The following is an 11859-nucleotide window of genomic DNA, read 5'->3' on the forward strand; positions in this document are numbered from 1 at the left end:
CTGTCCCCACCAGTACTGTCCCCCAGTGTTATACAGTGACAGACCTGCCCCCACCAGTACTGTACCCCAGTGTTATACAGTGACAGACCCTGTCCCCACCAGTACTGTACCCCAGTGTTATACAGTGACAGACCTGTCCCCACCAGTACTGTACCCCAGTGTTATACAGTGACAGACCCTGTCCCCACCAGTACTGTCCCCCAGCGTTACACAGTGACAGACCTGTCCCCACCAGTACTGTACCCCAGTGTTATCCTTTGGACCTACCATTGCTGCCATGCTGTCTGTTGTTGTCGTATCTGTGTTGTTTGTTTCCTTGGCTCTGGAACTGAGGTGTGGTGACATTGTGGGAGATTCATCAATATACGGCATTGCTTCAGAAGCTTCTTGCGCAGCTTTCGGTTCATCTGCAGTCTCCCCGTCAAAGGCATCAGTGTAATTATAATCTGGTAAAGAGGATAGGTATTGTAGTTGAACGCGGCATAAACACACAGAATGCATATGTCACACAGTGGCACCTTTGGTACAGTGGTTCTGATGCACACCACCCTTCCCTGTTTTAACCATGTCCACGTCCCATGTTTACACCACCCATGGCTTGCTGTACATCTCATCCTGTCACAGCGTTGGTTTACCCTCCTAAGCCATCACTTGCTGAACACCAGATCCAATCATACTTTTCCTGGGTAATGGATTTAACCCTAACGCTAGACATGACCAGCATTTATTGCCTATCCATAATTGACCAGAGTGTCAACCACATTGCTGTGGGTCTGGAGTCACATGTAGGCCAGACCAGGTAAGGATGGCAGTTTCCTTCCCCAAAGGACATTAGTGAACCAGCTGGGTTTTTCTGACAATTAACATTTCACCAGTAGATTCTTAATTCCAGATTTTTTTTTTTGAATCCAAATTCCACCATCTCCCATGGTGGGGTTCAAACCTGGGTCCTTAGAACATGTATCTCTGAATTAAGATTCTGTTGTTTCTGTTTCTTCCTTCACTCATCAGACAAATCACCCTGTCATGCTCCCTTCAGCACACCCCAGATCTTTCCCTTCATACCCCCTCAGCTCATATTGTCCCTGAGACCCAGCTCCCATTCTCTTAATGCACTTTCCGCTAAACTGTAGACTCCGAGACTCCTCCTCTTGGTTCCCATCTTACCCAATATTGCGAATGGTTCTCTCGGAGCACCTTATAGTGTTGTTCTTTTCTCCTGCAAAGCTGTATTTATCACCACTCCCCATAAAAAGCCAGCCCTTGCCCCTCCATCCTTGCAATCCACTGTCATATCTTCAACAGCGCTTGTGTCTTGAAAAGTGTTCAATTCTGCCTTTATCCACCAAACCTGTTTATCCTTTCCTGGAACTCCAGGCTGGAATTCCTCCAATCAGGTTCTTGCCCCTGTTGCCGAACAATAACAGCTGAGGTCAAAGTCACAAAGTCCTATGGACTGAGCTGCCAGACGAAGTGGTGGAGGGATGGGTACAATTATAACATTTAAAAGGCATCTGGATGGGTACAAGAGTAGGAAGGATTTAGAGGGATATGGGCCAAATGCTGGCAAAAAGGACTAGAATAATTTAGGATATCTGGTCGGCATGGACGAGTTGGACCGAAGAGTCCTTTTCCGTGCTGTACAGCTCTATGACTCTAAATGTGACTGTGACAAAGGTAAATTTCCCCTCTTCATCCTTCTCAACCTCTATGCCGCCTTTGACACACTGACCACACTATGTTCTCCGACACCTCTCCAGTCTCATCCAGCCAAGTGTGACTGTGTCATCTGGTTTCATTCTCATCAATCTACTCCTAGCCAGAGAATCATTTGCAATGGCCTCTCTTCCAGTTCCCACATTTCTGGCTTGGTGTTCCCAGGGTCTAGTCGTACACTTAACTGCAACAGATATATCTGACCTCATATCTGCCCTATCACGAAGATAACTAATTTCCAATTGTTCAACTTCCATCTCCGGACTTTACCCAATGCAGTTGATGGGTAAGAAAGTCAAAAATTTTAATCTGTATAACACTAATTTAGTTTATAGTTTAAAGTTGGCTTTAAACTGAAACACCAATTGCAGGTAATGTAGGTTTTATCAGGGACTCCAGTGAAAGAGCAGCTTAATTAAAAGCCAGATGAAACTGGATCCTCTTCAATTGAGTCAGCTAGGTTTTCCGTCTTTCAATAGAGTCGTGGAATTAAGTGATTCGGGGAGTAAAGCAGAGGAAGAGAACAAGGTGCTCTGGTCCTTTTGCTTTTGCCTAAACTTTTTCAGCCTCCAAGAATTGATTCTCACTTTATTATAAGAGAGGAAGCTGCTAAATTGGCAAATGTCTCAATGATTTCCGGTTTATTCTAGTTCTGAAATTAAAATGAATAATATATATATAAGGGTGTTCTAAATCTAAAGCTGAACACAATTTGTGGTTCACTAGCACCAGTACTGGGGATTTGAATCAATGAGCCGGTGTCCGTGTGAATTGCACTAGGACTGGTGTAATTCCTACGCACATAACTAAGGAAATAGAGAGGATTTTAAACAAAATAGTGGGGCCAATTGATCAAATTTGAGAAGATACGGTAAATCAAACAGCATAGTCAAGGACAAAAAAAAGGTATTAATGCAAAAACTGTCTGTGACAGGAAAGGATGGAGAGTATGAGTTTAAGAGTCAACTACCAGATAGGGCTAGAATTTACAATGGGAGTAAAAGAATGTAACTAAAACCTCTGAATCTGAATACACGTTGCATTCTAAACAAAACAATAAACTGAGATTGTAAATAGAAATAAATAATATGATTTTGTAATCACACAGATACACAGCAGTGGAAAAACATGGACTGGGATCAACCTTTGAAGGGTACAGGACGTTTAGAAATGACAGGAAAAGATGAGGGGTGGTTGTGGTAGTTTACGATGGTATTAGCATAACTGACAGGGATGACTTAAAGTTCAGGAAACCAATATGGGGAAATGTTTTGGGTACAAATCAGAACAATAAAGGCAAGAAGTTACTTGTATAGGCCCATATTAGTAACCACATGGTGGAGTGAGGTATAAGGGAAGAAATAACAAAAGCTTGTCCAAAGGGTATGGTGATGGTCATCCAAGATTTTAATGTACACATCGACTGGAAAGGTCAGATGGGCAAAGATAGCCTAGATGAGGAGTTCATAGATTGCCTTTGGAATATACCTTAGATCAACACATTCTGGAGCCAACCAGAGAGTAGGCTATACTAGATTTGTTACTGTTCAATGAGACAGGGTTAATTAATGATCTCATAATGGAAGTATTCCTATGTAGCAGCAGGCATAATGAGAATTAATTTTACATTCAGGTTGAGGGAGAAAGAACTGTTTTTACAAATTCATTTGTGGGATGTGAGCATCACTGTCTGGGCCAGCATTTATTGCCTGTCTCTAGTTGCCCCTTGAGAAGGTGGTAGTGAGCTGCCTTCTTGAACCACTGCAGTCCACCTGCTGTGGGTTGACTCACAATGTCTGTAGGGAGGGAATTGCAGGATTTTGACCCAGCGACAGTGAAGGAATGGTGATATTTTTCCAAGTCAGAATAGTGAGTGGCTTGGAGGGGAAATTGAAGGTGGTGGTGCTCCCATGTATCTGCTGCCCTTGTCCTTCTAGATAGAAGTGGTCGTGGGTTTGGAAGGTGCTGCCTGAGGATCTTTGATGAATTTCTGCAGTGCATCTTGTAGGTAGGGGCTCTGGATTACTATAACATTATTATTAAGTCATTATCTACCCATATTGCCCGTTCATAGATTATTTTTAATAATTTCAATAAGGGTAGACATGAGGGCGTGAAAGCAGAGCTTGCCGAAGTGAATTGGCAAATTAGGTTAAAGTTTAGGTTGATAGAGACACAGTAGCAGAAGTTTAAGGGGAAATTTCATAATCCCCAGAACGAGGACATTCGAACATGTAAGGAAAATTCCAAGGGACAGACCCATCATCCACGATCAATTAGAAGTTGAAAGTACCAAACTGAAAGAAAAAGCAGATAATTATGCAAAGACAGGTATTAAGTCAGAAGGTTGGACAGAATATTAAAAACAGCAACGAGTAAAATGACAAAATAAAATCAAGAAAGATGGAGAAATTAGACAATGAGAGAAAGCTAGCCGGAAATATACAAAAAGATAATTAGAGTCTTCATTAGGCTTTAATAGAGAAAATAGTGAACAAAGAGAGTATTAATAAGTGAGGGTGGAAAATTAATAAAGGCAAATAAGGAAATGGCAGATGAACAGATATTTTGCATTAGTTTTCACTATAAAAGATACAAATTACACCCTGGAAACAGTGATAAAGCAGGAAACAAAAGGGAGGGAGCAGCTCCTTTATTCAAAAGGGAGCTAGAAAGCAGGAAATTACATGCAAATTAGTTTAATATCCATCACAGGGAAAGTATTAGAAGCTATTCTTAAAGAAGTTACAGTTGGCCACTTAAATAAGTACATGGTAATCAGGCAGAGTGAACCTATTTTCCTAAGCAACTTGTTCAGAAATGTTATTACACACCTCTGGAGCAGGTGGGACTTGAACCCAGGCCTTCCAGTCCAGGGGTAGAGACATTATCACTGCACCACAAGAGGGCCCAAAGGGAAATCATGTTTGACCAATCTATTGGAATTCTTTGAAGAAGTGATGTGAGCTGTAGATAAGAGGGAACCAGTGATGGTATAGATTTCCAGACAGCATTGATAAGGGGCTATGTTAAAGGTTATTGCAGGAAATGGAAGCTCATGGTTTAAGGACAGCACATTGGCATTGATAGATGATTGACTGGTTGGTTAAGTTGGTGTCAATGGATCTATCTCAGGTTGGCAAGATGTGGTATGCGACGGAGATCGGTGCTGGGACCAAAACTTTTTACAGTTTATATAAATGACACATTTGAAGCAAGAGAAGGTACACCTGCCAAATTTGCTGATGACACAAAGATAGCTAAGAATGTAAATTGTGAAGAGGTCACAAGGAGGTTACAAAAATATTCGTTAACAGAGTCAGCAAAGATGTGGCAAATGCAGTATAATGTGGGATGGGGTGAATGGTCCATTTTGGCAAGAAAAAAGAAGTTATCCGAACGGTGAGAAATTACAGGACTTGGGGATAGAGAGGAATCTGCATGTCCACATGCACGTATCACACAAGGTTAGTATACAGGTAGAGTGTAACATTCGGAAAGCTAACAGAATGTTATCATTTATTGTGAGGACAATTGAATACACAAGTTGGAAGATCATACAGCAAACTTTGTTTTAACCAGCACCTTATTAACTGGCACACTCAATAAACCTGCAAAAATTATATACCTCAAATTCTGCAGTCTACTGCAATGCACGAGTATTTATGTTGTAAATAAAGCATAACAGTGATGTGTATACCCGCTGCATTACTTTTCTATTACTTACTGTGTGCTTGTATATTAATTTTAGGTGTGCTGAAGATTTTACATAGACTTTTTGAGGGATATTGATGTCTCGAAGCTTCGCTTGGTCAGAGTTTACTGTGGTTATACGCACCTCTTGATTACCTGGAATACTCCTGGTCCCATAGCTACACCTTAATAAAAGGTTTGCTGTACATCACTTGTAGAGGGCATTAGTGGGACCAAATTAGTCACCTTATTTCAAGAAGAATGTAAATGCATTAGAAGCAGTTCAGAGGAGGTATGCCAGACAAATACCTGGAATGGGCACGTTGATTTAAGAGTAAAGGTTGGATAGGCTCAGCTTGAATCCACTGGATTTTAGAACAGGAAGCGGTGACTTGATTGAGATATATAAAATTCTGGGGAGTCTTTACAGGGTGAATGTAGAGAGGATGTTTCCTCTTCTGGGAGAGTCGTGAACTAGGGGTCATTGTTTAAAAATCAGGACGTGCCTATTTAAAACAGAGATTAGACAAAATGTTTTCTCTCAAAGGGCAGTGAGTCTATCTAAGTTCCTCCTGTAAAAGTGGTGGAAGAAGAGACCTTGAATATTTTTGAGGCAGATGTAGATGTAGGTATTTGTTAAGCAGGCGGTGAAAGGTTATCGGGGTAGCTGGGAATGTAGATTTGAGATTACAATCGGATCAGCCATGATTTTATTAATAGTGGAGCAGGTTTGAGGGACTGAATGGCCTGCTCCTGCTCATAATTCGTATGTTCATATGTACATCTCATCTACTGCTGAAACTCTCATCCATGCCTTCATTATCTCCAGACTCGACTATTGCAACCTGCTCCTAGATCACCCCTTCACTCTACCCTCTGTCAACATGAGGTCATTCAAAATTTGGCTGTCCATGTTTTAGCTTGAACCAAATCTGGTTTTCCTAGTGTTGCTGTTCTCTCTGGCCTACATCAACTACACCAAACTTAACCATTTAAGGCATCTTGCCTTTTAAAATTCTCATATTTATTTTCCAATTCTGCCAAGGCCTTGCCCCTCCCAATGTAATCTCCTCCAGCAGTGCTCAGAGAGGACATTGGGGTATCTCTACCCAGTAAGAAGTGGCTGAAGGCACGTGTCCAGTGAGAGCAGCATGGCGGGGGCAGAGGTGGGGGGCAGGGGGTGTGGAGCAGGGGCAGGGCAGGGGTTGCACGGTGGTGGTGGGGGGTCTGTGTGAAGTGAAAGGAGGAGGGTAAGATGTTTGTCCAGCAACACAACAAAAGTATTGGTGGGGAGCAGGGGTTTCTATGCCGAGTCAAGGCTATTCCAACTGCATTTTGTTAAGTACATTTAAGGAATTGGGACATTGCTAGTTAGGTCTGTATTAAATGACAATCTCCAATTGCTGTCAGGAAAATGGGGGTGAACTGCCTTCTTGAACTGACGTTTGGTGGAGGTCCACCCACAATGCTGTTAGAGGAGGAGTTCCAGGATTCTGATTTGGTGGAGCGAAGGAATAACAATATATTTAAGACTCGTAGAGTTGTAGAGCACAGACAGAGACTCGTCAGTCCAACTCATCGCTGCCAACCAGACTGGGTCCTAATTGCCGCCATTCCTTCCTATTCATGTACCCATCCAGATGCCTTTGAAATGTTGTAATTGTACCCGTCTCCACCAGCTCCTCTGGAACTTTGTTCCGTACACACACCGCACTCTGTGTGAAAAAGCTGCCCTTTAGGACTCTCTTAAATCTTTTCCTTCTCACCTTAAATCTCTGCCCTCTAGCTTTGGACTCCCCCTCCCCAGGGAAAAGACCTTGCCCATTCACCCTATCCATGCCCTTCATGATTTTATAAACCTCTATAAGATCACTCCTCAGCCTCTGACACTCCAGGGAAAAAAACCCCAGCCTATTCAACCTCTCCCTATAACTCAAACCCTCCAATCCCCGCAACATCCTTGTAAATCTTTTCTGCACCCTCTCAAGTTTCACAATAGCCTATAGAAGGGAGACCAGAATTGCACACAGTATTCCGAAAGTGGCCTCACCGATGTCCTGTACAGCCACAACATGACCTCCTAACTCCTATACTCAATGCACTAACCAATAAAGGCAGGCATGCCAGATGCTTTCTTCACAGCCTGGTCTACCTGTGACTCCACTTTCAAGGAACTAAGCACAGGTACCCCTAGGACATTACCATTAACTGTACAAGTCATGCCCTGGTTTGCCTTAGCAAAATGCAGCACCTCACATTTATCTAAACTAAAATCCATCTGTCACTCTGCTGTTTAGCTGCATCCATCCAGGTAAGTGGGGAGTATTCCCTCACACTCCTGACTCATGCCTTCTAGATGGTGGTCAGGAGGTAAGTCACTCATCAGAGAATTTGCAGCCTCTATCATTTTCTTGTAGTCACTGTATTCATATGGTTCGTCCAGAACAGCTTCTAGTCAATGGTAATCCCCAGGATGTTGATAGTGAAGGATTTAGTGATGGTAATGCCACTGAATGTCAAGGTTATACCACCTCTTATTGGTGATGGTCATTGCCTGACATTTGTGTGGTGCAAAGGTTTCTTGCCACTTGTCAACCCAAGCCTGAATATTATCCACACCAATACTGCATTTGAACGTGGACTGTTTTAGTATCTGAGGAGTCACGAATGGTGCTGAACATTGTGCAATCATCGGCGAACATCCCCATTTCTGACTTTATGATGGAGGGAATGTCATTGATGAAGCAGCTGAAGATGGTAGGGCCGACGACACTACCCTGAGGAACTCCTGCAGAGATGTCCTGGAGCTGAGATGACTGACCTCCCACAACCACAACTATCTTCCTATGTACCAGGCATGACTCCAGCAAGCAGAGAGTTTGGCCCCTGAATATCACTGACTCCAGTTTCACTCGAGTTCCTCAATGTTTCAATATCTTTAACACTGTGCCTACGGTGAAGATTTCTCAGAAACGAGATGTGTTTCCAAGCTTACTGATACACGTGGCCATTTACTGTGCTGGGCTGAGACCAAGAAGCAGCCTTCAGCAGAGCTGCATTCCGAAAAAGCCCCACAACTTGCTCTGTCCAAACGGATTCATGAAATCATGTGCGAATTTGGTCATTTTTTTGAAAGTCAAATATAAACCATCCAAGGTAGAGTGAGCAAGTAGGAAACACACAAAGACAAATTTAGCAAAGCGAAACCACAGAAACCTAAATGTAAAGCATGTTATACATCCAAACACTATTCTGCAGCAAACACATCAACATCATCTGTTCAAAAATACACAGTACAAACTGAAAAACCTCATCAAACCACATTCAATATGGGAGGGTGAGAGGCACAGGCACAAAGCTTTACTCTGTTTCTAACCCTGTGCTGTCCCTGTCCTGAGAGTGTTTGATGGTGACAGTGTAGAGAGAGCTTTACTCTGTATCTAACCCCGTGCTGTCCCTGTCCTGGAAGTGTTTGATGGGGGACAGTGTAGAGGGACCTTTACTCTGTTTCTAACCCTGTGCTGTCCCTGTCCTGGGCGAGTTGGATGGGCACAGTGTAGAGGGAGTTGCAGTACCTTCACTCTGCATTCCAGAGGGCAGTACTGCGACAGTTCTCAAATGCTGCACATCTTGCTGTTGATACTAGTTTTCTGTGATCCTGTCTGTCTGTTGTGCTGAAATTTAAAGATTCCAGGGCACTTAGCTGGAAAAGTGTGAAGAGTTCTCCCAGTGTCCTGACCAATATAGTAACCCCCAGCCAAGGCAAGTAAAACACCAGCTTCATGGTTCATTGATCTTGCAGTTAGTTGCAGGGTCAAATCAACAGAGACTACATTCCAAAATAAATCTTCTTCGAAAACTTTGAGGATATAACAGGTACTAAATAAATGTAACTCTGTTGTTCCTGACTCAGATCAATCCTTAGGCTTTGCACACAGAGTCTGAGGTGATATGACACTAAGTCTGTGAAGGAGTTCATGGCAAAGGTTAATCTGCTGAAACTAGTTTCCTGCTGGTCCCTGGGGACAATTCCTCGCTGGTTTAATATGAGCCACAGCACCTGCCCACTCTAGTTTCAGTCTGTACTGAATTAACTGAACACATGGGTTCCTTATAATGGGTTCACATCATTAGTGTTAGAGTACGCCTGGCTGGGTAAATGTGGCTGTTCTGATTGAGAAAGCTAAGCTTTGATGCACGCAATCATTAACCAGAAGATTCAAAGATGAAAAATAGTACATTAATCAGGCAGGGAGAATCTCCTGTGAACCCTTCATATTTATAAGTTTCATTGTCGTCAGAGGATGTGGGAGAAATAAATCAGTCCTGACTAGTGCCTCCGCATTGTCATCCCACCTCAAAAGACTGAATGACGATGAAGTGAATTATTACAGCAGTCACACTGCACTGTGGTAATCCAGAGGAGCAGATTAGTAAAATTAAAGTTCCACTTAACAGATAGGAACGGAAAGCTGGAATTAACAGCAAATTATAGGATCTCAGTAACTTCAACAGCACCTTCCAAAGCTGCAAACACTACAACCTGGAACGTCAAGGGCAGGAGATACATGTGAACACCACCACCCCCAAATCACAGACCACTCTGACTTGGAAATATATCACCATTTCTTCAATATTGCTGGGTCAAAATCCTGTACCTCCCACCCTAATGGCATTGTGGGTGTCCCTACACACACACTCCAACAAGGACTGCAGTTCACAGTGGGGGCCCACCGACTCCTTCTCCAGCCAATCACGGATGGGCAATAAGGGGTTTTTACATCAACCTGTTTGGACATGTTACAACACATCAATGTGGCAGGTGGGACTCAAACCCAGGTCTCCTGCCCCAAAGGTAGGGACACTACCACTGTGCCAATAAATACTGGCCAGAAATGGTCAAATTCCAAGACTGAACTGAATAAACAGAAATGTGACAGTGAATAGGAGCAGCACTCATTGCTGTAAATACTCTCCACTTTGTACCGCACATCACAATGTCATCGAATCGATATTCAACACTTTCTTCCAGTAACCTCAAATCTCTCACTGAGTGATGTTAGCCCTGATTGGACCCTGACAAGCAGAATTTCACCACTAATTTGAAGCAGTCCTACATATCACCCCCATATCAAATACACTGTCCTGGTAACTGCCAACAGGTTGCCTTGGTAACCAGTAGACTATCGAAGTGGACACTTGGCGGTAATCAATGGTAAGCTCCTTGTGTACATGACTGATTGTGAGGAACAGTCATGGTGTAGGGGATACAGGAGCAGGACAATTGGGATTTTCTGATGAAGGGTCCAGGCCCGAAACATCAGCCTTCCTGCTCCTCTGATGCTGCTTGGCCTGCTGTGTTCATCCAGCCCTGCACCTTGTTGTCTCGGATTCTCCAGCATCTGCAGTTCCTACTATCTCTGGGATTTAATCATGTTGGGATTGAGGACTGTTTGAAGCCCTGTCTGATCAGAATGGCCATGCTGCATGCACACAATCGCTGTAGTGATTATAACAAGGTCAGCCAAGAAGACCTCACTGAATATGAGTTCCCTGACTGGGGCTGTTAATCTGGTCCAATCAGGGAGCCCTGGCTGACAGAGAGAAACAGGAGTATCAGAGGTTCTGTTCACTCTGACAGCTCGCTCCGAGGGAACTGGATCAGTGTCAAGCACTCTCCACACGTAAGTAACAGGTGACTTGGTGACACAATACCAGCCTCTGTGGAGTTATTTCAGACTCCTGCAGCACACCTGTTACCTCTAATGATGAATGCACCATCTAACCTCAAACAGTAAACACACTTTGCAACATTGCAGCTATCCCCACCAACACTTCAGTTTACACAGTGACAGACCAGTCCCCACCGGTACTGTCCCCCAGTGTTACACAGTGACAGACCAGTCTCCACCGGTACTGTACCCCAGTGTTACACGGTGACAGACCTGTCCCCACCAGTACTGTCCCCCAGTGTTACACGGTGACAGACCAGTCCCCACCAGTACTGTACCCCAGTGTTATACAGGGACAGACCCTGTCCCCACCGGTACTGTGCCCCAGTGTTACACAGTGACAGACCTGTCCCCACTGGTACTGTCCCCCAGTGTTACACAGTGACAGACCTGTCCCCACTGGTACTGTCCCCCAGTGTTACACAGTGACAGACCTGTCCCCACTGGTACTGTCCCCCAGTGTTACAAAGTGAAGACCAGTCTCCACCGGTACTGTACCCCAGTGTTATACAGTGACAGACCTGTCCCCACCGGTGCTGTACCCCAGTGTTACACAGTGACAGACCTGTCCCCACCGGTACTGTCCCCCAGTGTTACACAGTGACAGACCTGTCCCCACCAGTACTGTACCCCAGTGTTATACAGAGACAGACCTGTCCCCACCAGTACTGTACCCCAGTGTTATACAGTGACAGACCTGTCCCCACCAGGACTATAC

At 44.0% G+C, this 11859-nt stretch overlaps 1 protein-coding gene across 1 annotated transcript in view; it reads right to left on the minus strand.

Moving 5' to 3' along the window:
- Positions 1 to 11859, minus strand: part of LOC125486117 — a 37295-nt gene that overhangs the window by 21191 nt on the left and 4245 nt on the right. The window contains exon 3 of the mRNA XM_048612315.1: positions 268 to 446. Within this exon, the coding sequence (XP_048468272.1) occupies positions 268 to 446 (179 nt within the window). The remainder of the gene's footprint in view (positions 1 to 267; positions 447 to 11859) is intronic.

Source organism: Rhincodon typus, chromosome 26 (assembly GCF_021869965.1).
Source record: "Rhincodon typus isolate 14 chromosome 26, sRhiTyp1.1, whole genome shotgun sequence".
Taxonomy (NCBI): Eukaryota; Metazoa; Chordata; class Chondrichthyes; order Orectolobiformes; family Rhincodontidae; genus Rhincodon; species Rhincodon typus.